Raw genomic sequence first — 19,882 nt, 5'->3', positions numbered from 1 at the left:
GACTAGAAAGGGAGCTGGTTGTGAAGAGTGCTAAATACCAAAGAGAGGCATTTATATTTGATCCTGGATGTAATAAGGCATCACTGGAGTTTATGAAGTGGGGTTAGGGGAGGCGACCTGGTCAAATCTATTCTTTAGGAAAATCACTGTATGGACCATTTATTGGGGGAGCGGGGGAGAGACCAGAGGCAGAAAAGTCAATTAGAAGGCTATTGTAACAGCTCAAGTAAAAAGCAATTTTGAAAATTGAAAAGCTAAACTTGACTGATAGCTGTATGAGCAGAGAGAAGAGGGGCTAGCCAGCACTGTGCTGGTAAATGTCTGACAACCAGCTCTCCAGGGGAAAAATCATACACATCTGCCTCCTTTAGTGTTGCACTGTTATTATCATTTCAGAACTGTAACAAGGCTGCTCAGGCTTGGCTGCCATTTTGTATTTCTCTTTATTTTATTTCTTTTTATTTTACAGGTTGCCATGGTCAAAGAATTCATCACCTAATGGTCGCCTACTAGAGACAGACTTCTTTGTACTCAGTTAGACCGGTACTCTTACCATAGACAGTCTGTTGTCAGGAATTTAAGTGAACTTGATCTAGCACAGAAGAACCTACCAACACTTGGGGTTGCTGAGAGAACCTTCAAGAGCCCATGTTCACCTCTATACCACAATGAAGCATTTCAGTAAGACTTGAGAAGGATGTTTGTTACTGTATAAATTGTGAAATCTTTTCATTTTCTGCCAGCCAACAAACATACCACATTTAAGGTTTGGAAAAGAAAAAAAAACTATTTAAAAAGCTATTTTAGTTAAAAATTTTAAAACAAATTTAAAATTTAATTTGCATATTTCCCTTCTGATTTCTGTGTAAGACACAAAATTACAAATGGTTGGAACACCATATATGTTTCTCTTCCCACAAATCTTTATTTTTATATGTTGTAAAAATAATTATTTTTCTGCTCTTCCAAAGATCTAGAAGCAATTATTTCATCTTAGATTGAATTTAGAAGTAACTGCTTTTATGTATCCTAAAAGGCATCTCAAGAAATAGACCTTCACCTACTAACCATGGGCACCACAGTACCAAATCTAGGCAAATGGGGATGGGCTAACCCAACAAATAAAGCCCAGGGCTCTTTTTAAGTAGCAATGGGACATTTGTAGGACCACACTTAGCCAAAGGACTACCCAGCTTTAAAACAAGACAATGTTAAACTGTCTAAATTATTAGTAGAGAGTTTGAAAAACAACATGTCAGAAAGTGACAGAGTTCTTTCTATTTCACTGATATTCAGGTTCTAAGACTTACAAAGGAAGATAGGATCCCTCATCCCAGCCTCATGGACACCTCTCCTCATCCCTCCTTTCCCCCACATAATGCACATGCACACATCTCTTTGTGCGCCAGTCAAGTTTCATAAAACCACACTACAGGAACTTCTGGGTTCAGTTATGAATTACTTTCAGATAACTGGAAGGATGTGTAGGAAAGTAAAACTGAACATTTCTGAGGGTGGATTATTAAGGAAAAGCAGACAAAATATTTTTTCATGCTTTTTAATGTTTTCAAAGTCACTTTGAAACTTGGAAAAAATTTAAGTTAATTCTTTCATAAATGTTTATTTCTCCCTCTGAAGCTAGCTGATGAAAAATTAGAGCAAATATTAAAATAATAAAACCATCTTATGATTAAAGGTAAGGAATATGTTTCATACTATGAAATATTTTACTAATTTAAAATTCTGTTTGTTTAAAAAATCCTTGGAACATTCAATTGCAAACCTTTGAAACCTGATTGAAATGCAAATTAATATATTTAATCTTCACTGAAAGTGCAAGTTAAATGCTTAATAATTGGTTAAAGAAAAACAAATACTGGAGTTTTTCAATATGCACAGCATGTAAACTACAGAATGTCGTAGTGTATGTAATAGCAGGAAAGATAATTTATGTAACATTATCTAATTATCCATCTAAAATTAGAGTTTTATTGAACAAACAAGAGGGGTCATCTTAATTACTTTCCTCACAGGCATTCCACACCAAAAGGTCAAAGAAAGTCAGAATGAGTAATCCCAACATTAGCTCTCCAATCTTCCTTCCAAAGCCTAATTTATTTTTAAACCTTCTATGAAAAAAACATTTCATGAACTTTTGTAACCTGTTAGGCATAGTTTTAAGCATCTAGAAGCCAAAACTGCTAAATAAAATACAGCCTCAGATTTTCTTAGATTTGTTTGTCCCAACTTGGTTTCATCAGATAAAACAGTATGAGGCTCTGACAAAAGAGCATAGGATAGTATGATATGTAACTAAATATTGAATCTAATGCTTCCATCACTGACTGAAAACAATAAAAGACATTTCTATCATTTCACTTTCCAATCAATCAATCCACAAGCACTTATTAAAGGCTTACTACTTCCTAAAGACAGCTAGGTGGCGCCATGGATAGAGTACTGGGCTGGGAACCAGGAAGACTCTTCTTCCTGAGTTCAAATCTGACCTCAGACACTTACTAGCTGTGTGACCCTGGGCAAGTCATTTAACTCTGCCTCATTTTCTTCATCTGCAAAATGATCTGAAGAAGGAAATGGGAAACCACTCCATGTATCTCTGCCAATAAAACCCCAGATAGAGTCACAAAGAGTCAGATAGGACTTGAACAACAACTTACTACAACACAAACACAAAAGTGAAATAGTCCTTGACTTTACATTAAAATGTACGAATTTACATTCTAGGTGGGAGGATGAATAATATACCCAGCTTATAAGATCGTAGATTTAGAGCTGGAAGGAACATCAGAGAACTTCGAGTTCAGGGGTGGGGAACCTGCGACCTCCAGGTCACATGTGGCCCTCTAGGTCCTCAAGTGTGGCACTTTGAATCCAAACTTCACAGAACAAGTACTTTTATTAAGGGGATTTGTTCTGTGAATATGGATTCAGTCAAAAGGTTGCTCTTGAGGACCTAGAGGGCCACATGTGGCCTGGAGGCCACAGGTTTTCCACCCCATATTCTAGTCCAATCTCCTCATTTTACAGATGAAGAGCAGGGAGAAATGTGACTTTGGAAAGATTAATTAGGCAGAAAGTGTCCAAGATAGGATTTCTGACTCCAAAGCCAGAAAGTTTCCCCCACCACTGTGCAGTCTCTCTTAAAGTACTGTATCAATGAAAGTCATTGTTGCATAGGATTCTACATCTAGGACTCAGTGGGACCTCTGAGACCCATTGTCCCGTCTCTTCCTTTAATGGATGAAGGGCCTGAAATCTAGAGAATTTAGGTGATAAGTGGCAGTCACTTGCTCCTGTATGAGTGAGCTAGGGGTTCAAAGATGTGAAGAGAAAAAGAAAGAGTATGTTGGACATGGAGGATAACCCGTACAAAGGCCCAGAGGTGGGAAATTCAGATACTTTTTTTTGTTTTTTGGAGCGGCAAAGGCAGGGCAATTGGGCTTAAGTGACTTGCCCAAGGTCACACAGCTCATATGTATTTAAGCGTCTGAGGCCAAATTTGAACTCAGGTCCTCCTGACTCTGGGACTGGTGTTTTATTCACTGTGCCACCTAGCCACCCCCCAGATACTTTTAAAAACCATTTTGGCTGGAATATAGAGTATTTGAGAGGGAATAAAACTTTAACAGTGTTTTTAATGAAACTAACCAGTAAAATATGTACTCTAACAAACAGGAAAGGGTTATTTACCAGTCCAATAGCCACAGTCAAATAAGAGCAAGACACTGTTCGGTAGCTGTCTAGCTACTTCGTCCTAAATTTGTATATCACTGGCCAGCATGAGGTAACTTAATGGCTTTCAGGACTTGGGGAAAAGACTGTTTTCTCTGCCCTAGATCTTTTGATGTTCCAATGAATGGGAATGGACAGGATCCAGACCATGGTAAGTGAAGAAAACCCATCTGCCATGCCTTACAGTGACCCAACCCTGCTGATTTGTACAAGTTGCAGATGGACCAGGGGAGAATTGAGTCCTATAAAGAATGAGGGTGTGGGGTACTGAGATACGTAGTCTTCTTGGAAGGAAACCAAAACAGGAAGGAAAGAAAAGATAAACAACAGTCTCTCCTCAGGAATTTTTAAATACCAAATAGAGATATGCCCAGCTGTCCTTTTGTATGCAGGTGACTGTTAAGTAAGCATAGGGTTTCCCTGCATAGCCTGATGTGGCTTAGTCTCAAGGTGGAACTCTAGTTCTGAAGTGAACCTTGAAATCAGCACTGCAGATAAAGGCCTGCATAAGGAAAAAAATGTATTCCACCTTCTGACCTGCTCAGCGATACTTAAAATTTACTTAAGTAGAGAAAAGGTCCTTTGTTACACAGAAGGCAAAAATATTGACTTAAATAGTATTAAATCCTTTCTTGTAAATCAGATTTTGACAGAAAGAAGAATATCTCATATGAAAATTCATTTGGGGGATGGTAGTGGTAAAAGGAGAAAGGAACTAATTAAGAAAGAGAAGATTAGAGATAATAAAGAAAAATATTACCCTCTCCATTTGTCTAGAGATGACCCTAGCCTCCTAGGATCATCTAGACTTGTATCCCTAAGGCTAACCTTAAAGCTTCAAAGCTAACTGGTCTTGAGAGATGCTAGACAATAGTGAGGAAAAAGGACTACAGTTGACTGTTGCCAAGATGGCATGATCATAGGATGATGGGAGCTAACAAATAGCCTAAGAATGTGCTTTCCCTTAATTTTCACTACTTAGAAACCTCATGGACCAATTAAATAGCTGTTTGGAGAGTTACTGTGGGGAAGAGATGGGAATGAATAGAAGAGATACTAAGGCATTAGTTAGCATCATTCCAAAGGAAGACCTAGTACCAGACTAGAGAATGAGGTAGTGGCTCACTAGAGACTCACAACAATAGAAAAATGGAGGAACACAGGAAGAAAACATAAGATCAAGAATGAAAAGGGGTGGCCAGGTAGCACAGCAAGTAAGAGTACCAGCTCCAGTGTTGAAAAGACCTGGAGATCAAATCCCAGGCTCAGACACTTAGCATCCACCCAGAAACACCTGGCCGTGTAACCTTGAGCAAGTTACTTAACCCCACCTGCTTAGGGGAGGCCAGGTGGCTCAGCAAGTAAGAGCGCCGGCTCCAGTGTCGGGATGACCTGGATCAAATCTGGGCTCAGATACTCAGCACCACACCCAGAAATAACTGGCCGTGTAACCTTGAGCAAGTTACTTAACCCCGATTGTTATTTAAAAAAAAAAAAAAGAATGAAAAGCTTTATGCAAATTTGGTTGAAAAAATATCCAAAGATCAGAACGAAACATGTATCATGATTCAGAAATTCTGTTCATCAACAAAAGCTAGCCTGAGTCATAGTTGTTTAAAAAGCTAATAAGGGAATAAGGTAATAAAGCCAATAAGATCTTTTAGGTGTCTAACTGCCATATCTCTAGGCAGGGTTTCACAATTTAAGAAGAATGTGAGAAACATGGATATGTGTGTGCAAGGTGGGGAAGGGAAGGGAGATGTGACAGTTATGAATGTGAAATCACAAATCCAGACCAAAAAAATTGTAATTCTGACCAGGAAATATAGAAGTAATGAGAATACATCAGAAGAGGTGGGCTTCCTAGAAAAGTATAAGGGGCTGTACAAAGTCTTTGTAATTTGAAAGTATATAAAAAGGTTTGTATCCAAATTATGGTGACCAGCTATTTATCACTATAAAAAAGGGTATAAAGCTACAGGAAACTTGGAAACTGATTTAGCAAAATCCTACATTAATGAACCTGGAAAGACATCAAAATTGCTTATTAAATTTGAATTATGTTTAAATGGAAACCTCTTGTGATGGTGAACAGAAAGAGTATTGTTCACTTTTTTTGTTTATATCAGGTGCCTCAGGGTTCTCTCTACTAACAAACATCTTGGTGGGGTATGGGCTATTTTTTTAGAAGGTTTTTTTAAATAGTTTCTTTAAATGTGGGACACAAGGGAATAAAGAAAAGTTTGGGGCACTGGAGCTCAGCAAGGTACATGAAATTTTATATGCATGTATGGATGCTTTTTTCTATCTACAATCTCAGACTTCCTTCTCCCTTTTTTTCTATCAGTCCCTGTCTCCCTCTTCCTAAACTCTTACATGTCTCCACAATTGTGCCTCCCTGAAACTCCCAGCACACAAATACAATTCTAGAAGAGAGCATCAATAATGAATAAAATTTATATCTTCATTCAACTAATAGTACTACATAAATTTATTATTACATATACTTATTATATATAACTATGACTATAACAAAAGGAAATATTTAAATAGATAAATCAATAAATTAATAAATCTATAAAAATAAATTTAGATATATTTGTAAATTAAATTATAAATGGACTCCTGAATGGACAAGGATTTGTAATTTTAGTTTAATATAATCAATTTAAAAGAAACCAACAAAATCTGGTTACTATTTTACATTCATCACAGAAGCAGTTTAACTAGCTGCAATTGTGAATTAAGAATTTTTCCATTGGGGTGGTTAGGTGGTGCAGTGAATAGAGCACTGGTCCTGGAGTCAGGAGGACCTAGTTCAAATCCAGTCTCAGACACTTAACACTTTCTAGCTATGTGACCTTGGGCAAGTCACTTAACCCCAATTGCCCTGCCGTTCCTCCTCAAAAAAAAAAAAGTAATTTTCTATTCATTCATTCAAATAGGCTTTTACAGGGGTGGCTAGGTGGCGCAGTGAATAGAGCACTGGCCCTGGAGTCAGGAGGACCTGAGTTCAAATCCAGCCTCAGACACTTAACACAAAAACTAGCCATGGGACCTTGGGCAAGTCACTTAACCCCAATTGCCCTCCCCTCCAAAAAAGCAAACAAAAAAAAATAGGCTTTTACTTGAATAAAGGAAGGAGTGCTTTTAAGGCAACTAAGAAAATGAATGTTCCATTTTATAGACAAAAAAAGAAAATCAAGATGCTATGTCAAGTGAGAAATTTAACAGATATCTCTTTCCTATTTTTTTTTGACTGATGTCCAGTTCAAGTCCTTCTCTGACACAGAAAGGCTGTGTTACCAGAAGCAAATCACAACCTCTCAGTATTTCTCTCTCTTTTTTTTTTTTGCCTTTTTGGAGGGCAATTGGGGTTAAGTAACTTGCCCAAGGTTACATAGCTAGTATTTTTGTGTTAGTGTTAAGTGTCTGAGGCTGGAACCGAACTCTGGTCCTCCTGACTCCAGGGCCAGTGCTTTACTCACTGTGCCACCTAGCTTCCCCAACCTCTCAGTATTTCAAGAAATTCTCTAATGATATAAGTTAGAGATAAATTGCTGATCTGTAGCAGGAGAGGGAGTTTCCATACTAGGAGTTCCATAGCACTAATGAAATCATAGTTCTAGACAAAATAAAAAGATATTGGAAATAGTTGAAGTAGAGAAGAAGAATGGCATTAATATTTATTCATCGGGCCAAAATATATTTACAGATTAAAAAATTTTATTTCTAGAAACTGTATTCATGATAACTATAATAAAAAACCTTACTATTTTAGATTAGTTTTCAGAAAAAAAGAGACAAAGGGGAGGAAAATATCTGAATTAATGAAGACTGAGTTCTGAATCTCCACTAAAAATAAAATGTAATTTTATTTAAAAAATAACATATACAGAAAAAATAAACAAAAACTAGAAAGGGAGTTCATTCCAGATGGCACAGGGGGCAGCATGAGCAAAGCTATGAATATAGAAGAAAGTAGAACAAATATTTCAATTGGGGTGAAGGGTTATAATATGAGGTAAGACTAGAATTCTGGGTAGGAGACAGATTGTGGAGGGATTTGAATGTAGTATCAATTTATACTTTAATAGACAATGGGAAGCCACTGAAATTCTTTGAGTCTAGAAATGACATGATCAGAGGGATGAACTTGGAAGTTTACCAGTAGTGTGAAAGCAGAATGGAGAGGGAATAGAGAGGGATGAGAAAGACCAGTTATGAAGTTGTTAGAATAACCTAGATGAGAAGAGATGAGGACTAACTATGTTGTCTATAACAGGCATGGAAAGGAGAGTTACTGCTGAGATAAACGACACGGGAATTAAAAATTTATTGGATTTTCTGGCCCAAGTTGCCATTGCATTTTCTGACTTGCCTTCCTCTGAATCTCTTATCATTTCTCCCTTTGTCTGAATAAGATTATCATAAATTAAGGGCATAAGACCATATTTAATTCCAATTTCTGTAAATAAGTTAAACATTATCAATAAATGTATATGACTTAATTTTATTATTTTAAAGTGATCAGTGGAGGGCCACGAGACTGTAAGTTCATCCTTTACAACCTCAAAGCACTTAGCCCTCTTTAACCTTAGAACTTGTGCTTGAAAATTTCAGGTTTCTAATAATTATACTAATTATTTATTATATATTTGACATTTTTGGAAAGGAGCCTTCAACAGTCATTTAAACAATCCTCCAAAACAATGAAAAGCAAAATGTCAGCACAACCATCACAAGGGGATCATACAGGATCTTCTCTTACCATTCTGAATGAGGGTTTGTGATCGTGTGAACCTTCCATGGACAGCTGTCATGTGCAGTGGACTCTTTCCATCCTTACTCTTTAAAAAAGAGAGAAAAAAGATAATTTGTTCATAAATCAGTGTCATCTAACATCCTTAATAATGTAACTGAGGAAATGATATCACATACAATTTTCATCCAAAAGCTTAGCACTAAATGCTTTGTCATGACAGAAAGTCTAAAGATAATTATGAAGGAGAAAGAGATTTTTCTTTAAGAACTCTCTAGCATTTGTTTAATACTAAATACTTGGCTTTTTGTTAAAACTTGTCATATTAGACTGCCAGAAACATAAAATTTCCCATTTTATAGCTAAAGCATTCAGGGGGCGTAAATGATTTACTCAAGTTTGGAGATGAAGGTAGAAACCGCAATTTGACTTCAAATCTTTTAGTTAGTACTACTTATCACAAAACATCTCCTAAAGTAACCTAATGAAGAAGGGATCCTTCAAGTTTTTACTTTCCACCTATTCTACAATACATGGGGGGAAAAAGACAAATGATGTGTTTACTTGTGGGGTCCTGTCTGAACAGAGGCTAACTTACTTGCTATAAATCATTGTCACATTTAACAACTGACCTGGGACCTATTCCCATTTAATAAAATCCAACACTACTAAAAAGCAGTACTTTTTTTCACTGTTTTAAATGAGAGGCCCTTATTTTGCTGGCCTCGTTGGAAATCACAGAATCAACATATGAAAGTCATTTGGCAGCTGCCATTTTGAGGGTACACAGTAATGCAATTTGAATTTATGTAATATGCAAAAATGATAGCAATTTCTTAACTTGTCACTCAAGGGAAATACTCTGGCTCAATGAGACTAAACCACAGATAATGGACAGAATTTGTAAATTAGTCATGAGCAAGTAACTTTATTAAAACTTTCAAATAAAATATTGGCCCCAGAAGGCCAAGACACAATAGAGGGAAATTGCAAAGGAACATATTTAGGCTTGGTGAAAGAAATAACTTCTTGCTAATAAGAGGACAAAAATGGAAGGAGGTACCTCAGAAGGTAAGGGGGTTCCCTCTGACTGGAGGAGTACAGGCAGGCAAACACTAGAGGTCACCTGCTGGGTAAGTTGTAGATGGGACTCTTGTTCAGGTATAGGTTCAATTAGGAGGCCTTCAAATTCCCTTATGGCACTTAAATTCCAAGTCAGACCAGTTATTCATAGTAGTAATAATAGTAGTGATTATTGTAATAATAATAATAATACACTGAATATTAGGGTCCCTTTTTTCTAGGGATTCCAGAGGGCTTTCACATCTTACTATTTCTTTTAAGTCTTAATGGTGCTTTGTGCTTAATGGTGCTTGCTCCAAAGCAAGGCTTAGGAGGTATAGCAGACAGAGCAATGGACCTGAAGTCAGGAAGAGGAGAGTTCAAATCTTGCCTTAGATAGTAGCTGTGTGACCTTAGACTAGTCATTTAACTCCCTCAGTCTCAGTTTCCTCATCTGTAAAATGAAGTTAATAATAGCACCTACTTTGCAGGGTTGTGACGATAAAATGAGATACTATTTGTAATGAGCTTTGCAAACTTTAAAGTGCCATAAAATGCCAGCTATTATTATTCAAGTTGGTACTATAATGGAACTATGAAAATTAACTGAATAAATTAAAGCAAAGTTGGAAATACTGGTAGATTTTTCCTTAGCATATTCTAATTTTGAAGATGCTCAAAACAAGTAAGTTTTCTGAAAAAAAAAAACTGCCCAAAATGTATAAATTCATATGGCAGTGTGGTATGGTGGGAAGCATGGGATTAGAGAAAATATAACCTGAAATCTAATCCTAGTTTCAATATTTACTATCTGTGTAACCCTGAGCAAATCCTTTAGTTTTTCTGGGCTGTGGTTTGCTCTTCTATAAAATGAGGCTGGATTCTATTGTCTCTAAGATCCATTCCAGCTCCTATGATCACATAAGAGCTAAAAAGGTCATGCAGGTAGAGTCAGTGGTAGGATTTGAATCCAGGTTTCTTGTTATTCTAAGTTCAGAGATCTTTCCACTAAATCATGCTTCCTTTGAGGAAATACTGATAAAAATAAGGATCAAAAACGCAAATCTGTGCCTAGGCATCATTATTTCTCTAAATCTTGCTCTAAATGGTATTTTCTTTTAAACCTAAAATATAGCATAGTTTGTTTTTATGCAAAAGGCATATTCAAATGGTATGATTGCATTTTAAATCTCGTCTCTAGAAGAAGTGTCTAATGTGGCTGATATCCTATAAAGCAAGGCACCACTGTTTACTGAGTAGTATTTATATAAATTGCAGTCATAGTGCTAGGAGAAGGTAACAGATCTCTAAGAGGTATGGCTTACAAATTCTGTCCTACTTTAATATCAGCAAATATCTCCTCTTCTTTATTGGTTTTTTTTTTTTTTGCTTTATGGTGTTTGGACTTAGTGAAGGTACTAATGAACACTGACAGAATGAAAGGCAGGAAAAAAAGAAGAAAAGATGAGGCATGTGTGACTAGGACAAATTACTTTTAAATATTGGAGGGATAGTACATCCACCTTCAATGCCACACTTACTTAAGGTCCCTCACTTTGGTCTTCTCTGTGCTACATACCATTAAGCCCAAGCAGGTGGACCTCAAGATATGCTCAAAGAAAACCATAGTTGGAGTAAGAGGAGGGGCTGTTTTCTGATGACTGCTTTGCATCTTGTGTAGCATTTATGCAAGGACATGGGTAACAAAGAGAGAGAGAGGAAGTAAAGATGGGCTGCAATCTTGGAAAGATAAGTTGGAGCCACACTGTGGAGAGCCTTAAATATCAGGCTAAGAAGTTTATACTTTACAGAATTGTCAGAGGGGAGTAAAACCACTTTAGAATTTATTATGCTATTTCTATTTGCAAAGGGTATCAGACCCTACATTGGGTTACTTGAAACTAGTCACTTTCTCTAATATAATATGAGCAAATGTTAGAGATTCAGGAGAGAAGACTCCATACCACATGGGTGACAGAGAACTGTAAAATACATGACCAACACAGAAATCCTTCCCTTTTTTTCATCCATCTTTTAATTGCTGTGACTCATTCAAGTGATCGTTTCTAACTTTCAGTGCTAACAGATAACGTATGGGTAAGAGTTTGGTCACCTGATAGGCTCTGTTCCAACAGAAGGAGATATACACATAGTGTATAAGTATAGGTACATGTCAAAACCTCAAACAGATATTGAAAAAAAATTTTTCATTTGGGCTTTCACCCTGATAATCAGGGCAAAACTCAGGATGAAGAGAATTAAAAGGATTTTATTATGTCAATGCAGTAACACGTTGACAGGCTGATCACTGAAGATCAGCAAGGGCTTTAAGGTGGGGACAGCTTTTATAGGTAATTTTAAGACAATTCAGATAGGTTCACCTCACAAAAGACATTGGGCCCTTGAATCTCAGTTCCTCATCAAGGCAGGAAGAACATGACAGTTTGCAGGTAGGGGTACCTGAAAAAAAGCAGGTAATACAAAAACTACAGACTTGGTGTCTCCCTCTCCACCAGAGCCTCATACAACATTCTTTGATAAGCAGGGATGGGAACAATGGGCAACTGAGTCAACATAACTTTCAACACAGACATCTTGCTTTGGACAAAACAACAATCCACTAATGACTCAAGATCAATGACTCAGAAAAAATAGTCCAGAAATAACTACTTGGCCCATACTAGACCCAGTCTCATATCACAACTCCTACATCCAATTTTCTTCAATTGTTTGTCTGTCTCTTGCCCCAATGCTAAATGTTTTCCAGTGTACCTCAGTAGTATGTATGGAGAAGGAACTACATTTCCTATAATTCTCTTGTCCACAACCCTGGAAAATTCCAGCAGGATTTGGCAGCTTGATAGAACATCGTAATCTTTTTGAAGATCATATGGGCTCTCTTGGCTGTATTTCAACAGATCAGAGCTAAAATGGGTGCCTGAAAGTTGATAGCTATTGATAAGGAACACGGACGTGGAATGACACTAATGAAAAAAATAGTCAAACTGGCTCAAAACTAAGTTTACTTAAAATAATACATGATGCAAAAAGGAATATAGAGATTGGCCTCAGAGTCAAGAAGGCCTGGGCTCAATTCTCCCTCTAAAACATACTGACTATGAGATCCTGAGCAAATCATTCAATGTCTTAGTGACTCAAGCAACTCTATAGGATTGTAAGTTTTAGAAAAGTTTATAATTTCCATTGGTTGAGCATATGCCTCAGTAGCTTCCCATTAACAATGAAATCAGAAGTCTGGGAAAATAGAAATAATTAATCAACAAGCATTTACTAAGTTCCCCCCTTATAGGCCTGGCACTGGACAGCGTAAAAACAAAGAATAAAAAAAAAATCTCTGCTCTCAAGGATAATATCAATGATGATAATGGCACATGAAGACAAATCCTGGTCCCACTTTAGATAACAGCTCTCATATTTAAAATCATGATCAGTTCATAAGAGAATATGGAAATCAAGAGGATTATTAAACTAGACTAAATTAAATAAGCACTCTTTCAGGAACATTTAATGGGATGATAAAGGAAGCAGTCTAAAGCAGCACAATAATGAATTTTAGATGCAGCATCTTTGTCATAGTTTAGGATTCACAAATAAATGGTATGAAGAAATGAATGCTATCACAATCTGACACGCACACATGTGTGCACTCACACACACACACACACACACACACACACCTAGGCACTGTGAGGGCAAAACAAAAACTCAATGCCAATACTTCTTGATGGCACTGTGGGCTGATGCTATGGTTTTGAAGCCCAATGTGGAATTAGCTTCAGTGAGGGGGAGAATCCCCTGATGGATCATTGTGTTTGAGGACAACCAGTCTAATTCAGAGACCCTTGGAAGATCAACAGCAGTCCAGTGCATCTCTCTAATTCTCTAATTTGTCAAATTAGTTCAATATTCACCTTAATGAAATACTCTAGGTTGATTCAACACTCCAGAAACTCAGGGGCCATAGATAATAGTCACTGGATAGGAATGGAACACAGCCTTATGTGGCTCATTGTTTAGATTTTGATGGCTTAGAATGAGGGTCTTCCCCATCAGATTGCTATTTTTGTGATGGTAAATTGGGCCATCTTTTGTCTCAATTCTTACCTAGCCCATAGTCATCGAATGTTCATGGCCACAGACAAAATGAGATCTGGGAAAGACTTTCGTTTAAAAAAGCCAAGGTCACCAACTGCATTGGGGCATTCACCAGTAGGCTTGACTTTCGTTTTTCCATAGGACTTTGATCATTCTAGAGGAGAGAGTGAGGCAGGAAGTTCTGCCTCACTTAAATCCAATTCACATGCAAGTCAAGACATCACTGTCATGAAGAAGGATGAACAAGAACACCAAAACAACAGAGACCCCTCCCCCACAAACAAGATCAGTTTACCTTCAGCATGACAGTACCAAGCAATGTCAGATTTTAAACTTTAAAGTTCCGAGTTACCATTTAAATCAACACAAAATCCCCCAATCTAGGTAGTATAGTGTTCAGAGTAATCAATTTTGCATTTAGGAAAGGTCACAGAATAGATGGGCAGCATCTGGAAAGTCTAAAAACCAATAGTTAGCAATCACCAAATACTCTTCTGCTGGGAAGTGAAGCTCACCTGAACATTCACATCTGCCCCATTGTTCACTAACAGTTCAAGACAGAGAGCACCGTGAGTAGAAGCAGCAGCAAAGTGCAGAGGGGTAAAACCACTGGTATTGGGCTGGTTGACATTGGCACCATAGTCAATGAGCTCATTGACTACAGCATCTTGTCCATTATAACAGGCGATGTGAAGTGCTGTATTTCCATAGACATTGATTTCATCAATCTGCAAATGAGACCAACAGGAGGCAATTACAATTACTGAGGCCAATTTACTCCCTTTCATAATGAATAACGGGATATCGGTAGCAACAGGAAGGTGACTGCAATTAATCAACGTGTATTATTCAGTACCTACTCGGCACCTGACACTGTAGTGGGGATGGTACAAAATGTATGATGAAAAGATATGGCCCCTACCCTGGAAATGCTTACAATGTAAAATTAAAGATCAAAATAAAGCAAATGAGATAAAAAAGGAGCTTGCCAACATATGGGAAGGGGTCATTTTTCATAGACATTATTTACCTCATTACCATGTATGAATATGTAGCACTAACAGTTTCTGCAATACGAGATGGACATTTTTCAGGAATAGGCGATAACATGGTAGAAACTGCACTAGGCTTGATGTCCAGATACTTCCAGACTGGCTTTCACACTTTGCAGCTCTGAGTGACCATGGGTAAATACCTTAACCTCTCTGAACCTATTTCCTCATTTGGAAATGGGGATAGTGTAAATGGCACCTACCCCACAGAGTTATTTACAATAAAAAAACTTTACAAATCTCAAGGCACTATATAAAGGTGTCCTTATTATAAAAGTTTTAGTAATTATTTCAAGAATATGTATAAATTCACATTAGTTACTTGCTTTCCAGTTAATAGGATTAGAAGGTTGAGAGCTGGAAGATTATCTAATCTAACTCTTTTTATTTTACAGTTCAAGAAACTGAGGTCCAAAGATGTTAAAGGACTTGACCAAAATCAGAAAGAGATGGAATTTGAACCACAAGTCTGGAATACTTTTTACTACACCTTCTATTTGAGGGGATTTTTTTTTGTATGGCAATGAAAGTTTAAAGTCAAAGTTACATATTAAAAAGAGTGGGTGGTGATATAGTAGAAAAAAGCTAGAGAAAGTTGATAGTAAAAATAAGGTTGGAGTTGAAGTAAGGATAAAGAAATGTGTTTAGTGAACAGAAGGAAGACAATAGGAAGGTAGCTAAGACTTCAAGGAAGTGGTGTCAAGACCTATTACTCTGAGTCATTTTACAGCAAGTTGTCATCTAGGCGCAGAGGGCAGAGATGTAGCCCACAAACTTAGTCTGAAATGGGGAAGTTAAGAGAGACCTGATTACATAACACTGATCTCCTGTTTCTTCTCCTGAGCTAATGAGGCAGAGGGGTGGGAGACAATATAAGTATAAGCATTCTGACTGGCTCTGGTCTCACTATTCTCTCTCTAGCAAAAGAGATAACGTGTCATAGTGGGAAAGGGCACTTGATTTGAAAGCAGAGGCTCTGGGTTCAAATCCTGATCTTGCCTTGTACTACTTGTCACTTAATCTCTGTGTTTCAATTTCCTTTTCTGTATAAGGAGAGAGTTGGATTAGATAATCTCTCAAGTCCCTTTTAGCCTTAAATCCTGTGATCCCCAAACCTCTATAGTTCTCCCAAGCTTATACACCAGATTTAAAAGGTCAGAAGAGAAAGGGTCCAGTAATTTTATTCAAGCTATTATGAATTAAACAATAACTCTTTCCAGGCACCCAAGTCAGTGTAGAATCACTGCAAGCCTAAACGATAAATATAACTCTTAAACACAGGACCATATTTCACAGGTCCACAAGTGCATGGTATTATGGATCAAGAACCATTCCTGTAGTCTTATATTCATTATTAAAGGAGGCTGGACTTGTATTCGGAAGATCTAAGTTCAAATTTCAGTTCTGCCCCTTACTTCCTTATGTGACCTAGGATAAATCATTTCCATTTTCTGGCCTCTTCTTCCTCCTCACCTGAAAGAGTTGGATTGAGAAACCTCTGATGACCCTTTTAGCACCAAATGTCTAGTACTAGAACCCTCAGGCTAATTCCTATCATCCCTGCGTGTGATTTCTGTTTTCACAGATCTGCATCTCCCAGAATAGCAAAGGTCAGCATCTTTTTTATTCTTCACTACTTGGCAGGGCCATCTTTTGTCCTTCTACATAATTGAGGAAGAATGAAAGCAAGACTATGAGATGTTGATCCCTGAAAATGCAAATATTCTGTGTAATTGCTATAACAACAACAAAAATAACGAAACATAAACATAGTCATCCATTTGTGAGTCATCGGGAGATGGTTCAGTGCTTACCTCCACCCCTAGATTGAGGAGGTGTTTAACCACATTGACTTGTCCATTGGAAGCTGCAGCATGCAGTGGGGTGTAACCTTTTTTGTCCTTGCATGTGACTTCAGCACCATGGTTAATAAGCAGTGCCACCACTTCCAGGTGGCCTTTAAAAAGATAAGCCACAGAAAACATTATTATCATGATTATTTAGGTTTCTGAATTTAGAATCTTGAATGTTACAAACAGCAAAACCAAACCCCAAACCACCCCATGTATACAAAATAGAACAGAAAAAAAGGAATATGTGAAAATGCAAATCTTTATGAACAGCTTGAGTTTTTTAAAGTATATTAAAAAATGCAATGTGTTACTTTCAAAATTGTCCTGCTTCTCTGTTTCCCTTTGAACTTCTTTCTGCTTCATAGAAGAAAGTCACTTACCGTCTCAGTGCTCGCTGCGACTCTATGAATTGTAGAGAAGGGACTGACATGAACAGGTAAATAGCGTTCCCTGTATCAATGAAATCACAGATCTAGCCCCTATCCCTACCCCAATATGCTGTGCAGAAACAAAATAGTTTTTTTTAAATACTAATTATATTTATCCATTTTCATGCCTTAATGGGCAGCAAAGTGAATTTAATTTTCAATAAATCACTCAATCAACAAACATTTCTCAAGCTCCTACTATGTACCTGGCACTCTGTATTAAATGCATTTCTTTGATAGACAAAGACCTTTCAGTGTCTTAGCATCATCATACTGAACATCAATGATTGTTATACAATACTTTTACTATAAAAATAGAGGTAGTCTTGTGGATAGGGTTCTAGGTTTGGAGTCAAGAAGAAAGAACTGGATTCATATGCATCCTCTGACACTTATTGGCCATGTAGCCTAAGAATAGGGAGTCACTTTTAACCTCTAGGTGCCTCAATCACTTTGCTAGGATTTATATAATCTACCATAGATGGGTTACAATCTGGCAGCAGGACCTGCCTTGTTACATCAGGAGTTCCCTATGTTCATAAAACTGCACATCCTTTTTGTATAACATTAATATTATTCCTTATCAACATGATTTGGGAAATGAGGCTGAGTAAAAACCAATGTCAGGATATGATTTAGATATTTGCTTAAGATAATAATTATTTAAAATTATCTTTGATTTTGGTTTATTTTCTTATAATCTGTCTCTTTCTACTAATAGTAGAATACAAAAAAAGTCTAGTTACCTGAAATTTTGTCTCATGTCATCTTCATTTTTTCTTAGGATTTCTAAAGGCAAACTTTTTGGAATTTTTCAAGTTCAAGAATGGTGATACAGTGATTTTATGTTATTATTCCCACATTACTTATCTAGCAACCAAATTGGATTAAAGTCAGATTTCTAGATAAGTCTCATTTCGATTTGACTAAATACTCTTGAAAATTATTCATCTTTCTTTCCATTTTCTAAGCATTAGACAGGCTCATATCTCATCTTGGTAAATACCAGAAATCTTGTTACTAGTCAAAAGAAATACTGCTTATTTGAGAGTGAAAATAAATGACTAGCATTCATGATTGCAAAGATTATTCATTCTAAAATTTTAACTAGAGGTACTTGGTCAAACCAAGACATCCAAATCTAACACTGCTTGTTATTGCTGTTGTTGTTGAGCCTTAATTCTTGAAGAGGACCAATGGCATCATGAGGGTGATGTCTTGACTTGCTTGTAAATTGGAATTGTATAGTAGTCTACCTATCTCCTTCAGGTTTACACTGAAGAAATTTTCCACCTAGTTATTTTTGCCAAAAACACAAAAGGTTAAAAAGGGGGGAGTGGGAGAGAAAACCACCCCTTCCCCTCAGTACCAAAGAGTGAAATTTCTTCCTCTGAGCAGACAGAATTAGGAACTGCATACAATAATTTCACCTCGAATAGAGGACATGATAATACAATGCTTCTTAATTACACGCTCACTCAATTAAAATCAGTTCTTGACATATGTAGTCAATAACACATAATACTAGCTTATATTTTAAAAGCACTTTAAGGTTTAAAAAATGCTGTCCTTAGAATAAGGCTGTGATAGTAGATGAAGTATTATTTATCTTTCATTTTATAGCCCAGGGAATTGAGTCTCAGTAGTCTCAATGTCAGAATTTGAACCTAAGTCTCACCTGACTTCAAGTCCAGGGATTCTTCTATTATAATATATTGCCTCTCAAGTAAAAAGTCAAAATAAGTAAGGGAAATCAAAATATTGTCCATCTAGAGTTTAAACCCTTGTTTTTGCAGGCCAGTCCATGTATTATTTTTCCTTCTTTCCTTCCTTCCTCTTTTCCTTCCTTCCTTCCTTCCTTCCTTCCTTCCTTCCTTCCTTCCTTCCTTCCTTCCTTCCTTCCTTCCTTCCTTTCTTCCTTCCTTCCTTCCTTCCTTCCTTCCTTCCTTCCTTCCTTCCTTCCTTCCTTCCTTCCTCATTTCACTTCTGTTTCCTGGTGTAGCACATACATTTTACATAAGCTTCCAAATGAGGCCATGCAATTTTGAATTAGCATATTCCTTAGATTCCTCCTTTCTCTTTAGTGGAAGCCAATCACCAGAGCGCCACTGCACCCACCCAAAAGGTAGCATTAATACTAGTCATGTGACACTCTTAGATCTTTGGACAGAAGCTGAACTGGATTGGAAACCAGAGCTAGAATAGGTAAACACTTGGCCAGGGTCTGAACAAGTTTCCCTGCAGGTGAATATAACCAGTTTAATTTGATAAGCACTTCCCTTTTATTCTAACAGTCCTTACCCATATAAGCTGCCCAGTGAAGAGCTCGCCTGTCCTTCTTGTCAAATGCATTGATGTTTGCTCCTTTAGCCAAGAGCAAATTGACCATCTGAAAAAGCCAAGCAAAAATAAAATAAAACATACCCTTTGTGACAGACTGTCTTCCTATTGTGCAGGGCTCCTTAGCCTGGGGTCCATGAACTTAATTTTAAAAATATTTCTGTAACTGTAGTTCAATGAAATTAATTTCCTTTGTAATCTTATGTAATCTTTTTTTTTCATTTAAAAATATTATTCTGAGAAGGGGTCCATAGGGCTCATCAGATTACTAAAGGGACTCACAACACACACAAAAAAATTTAAGAATTTCTGCTATCAAGGACGTTTAGTATCAACAATGATAGCATCCAAATAAAGACAGGGGCTTTTGATTCAAAGGAGGCAGAAAGATTATATGACCAAGGATCCTGGCATGTATATTAAAAATTTCGTAGGCAATGAAAAGAGCCTGGCAACATATACTGCCATCCCACTTTCTTTCATTTCAAGAAAAAATATTGTAAGGAGATCATATTA

The 19,882-nt window shown here is 37.1% G+C and overlaps 1 protein-coding gene and 1 long non-coding RNA gene across 7 annotated transcripts in view; one reads left to right on the top strand and one right to left on the bottom strand.

The window, feature by feature from the left end:
• Nucleotides 1–2,453, top strand: part of LOC138147598 (uncharacterized) — a 34,141-nt gene extending 31,688 nt beyond the window's left edge. Inside the window, exon 3 of the long non-coding RNA XR_011164860.1 lies at nt 470–2,453. This is a non-coding gene — a long non-coding RNA (uncharacterized lncRNA). The remainder of the gene's footprint in view (nt 1–469) is intronic.
• Nucleotides 1–19,882, bottom strand: part of ANKRD44 (ankyrin repeat domain 44) — a 366,132-nt gene that overhangs the window by 117,874 nt on the left and 228,376 nt on the right. For all 6 annotated transcript variants that reach the window (XM_069070155.1, XM_069070154.1, XM_069070157.1 and 3 more), the window contains exons 6-9: nt 19,328–19,415; nt 16,560–16,702; nt 14,209–14,421; nt 8,525–8,603 (exon numbers count right to left, since the gene is read on the bottom strand). In XM_069070155.1, coding sequence (XP_068926256.1) covers nt 8,525–8,603; nt 14,209–14,421; nt 16,560–16,702; nt 19,328–19,415 — 523 coding nt within the window. The remainder of the gene's footprint in view (nt 1–8,524; nt 8,604–14,208; nt 14,422–16,559; nt 16,703–19,327; nt 19,416–19,882) is intronic.

Source organism: Petaurus breviceps, unplaced genomic scaffold, assembly GCF_028583685.1.
Source record: "Petaurus breviceps papuanus isolate PSGF00001 unplaced genomic scaffold, PetGlider_PUasm1.0 90804, whole genome shotgun sequence".
NCBI classification, from domain to species: domain Eukaryota; kingdom Metazoa; phylum Chordata; class Mammalia; order Diprotodontia; family Petauridae; genus Petaurus; species Petaurus breviceps.
This window is presented reverse-complemented; position numbering and strand designations above follow the sequence as displayed.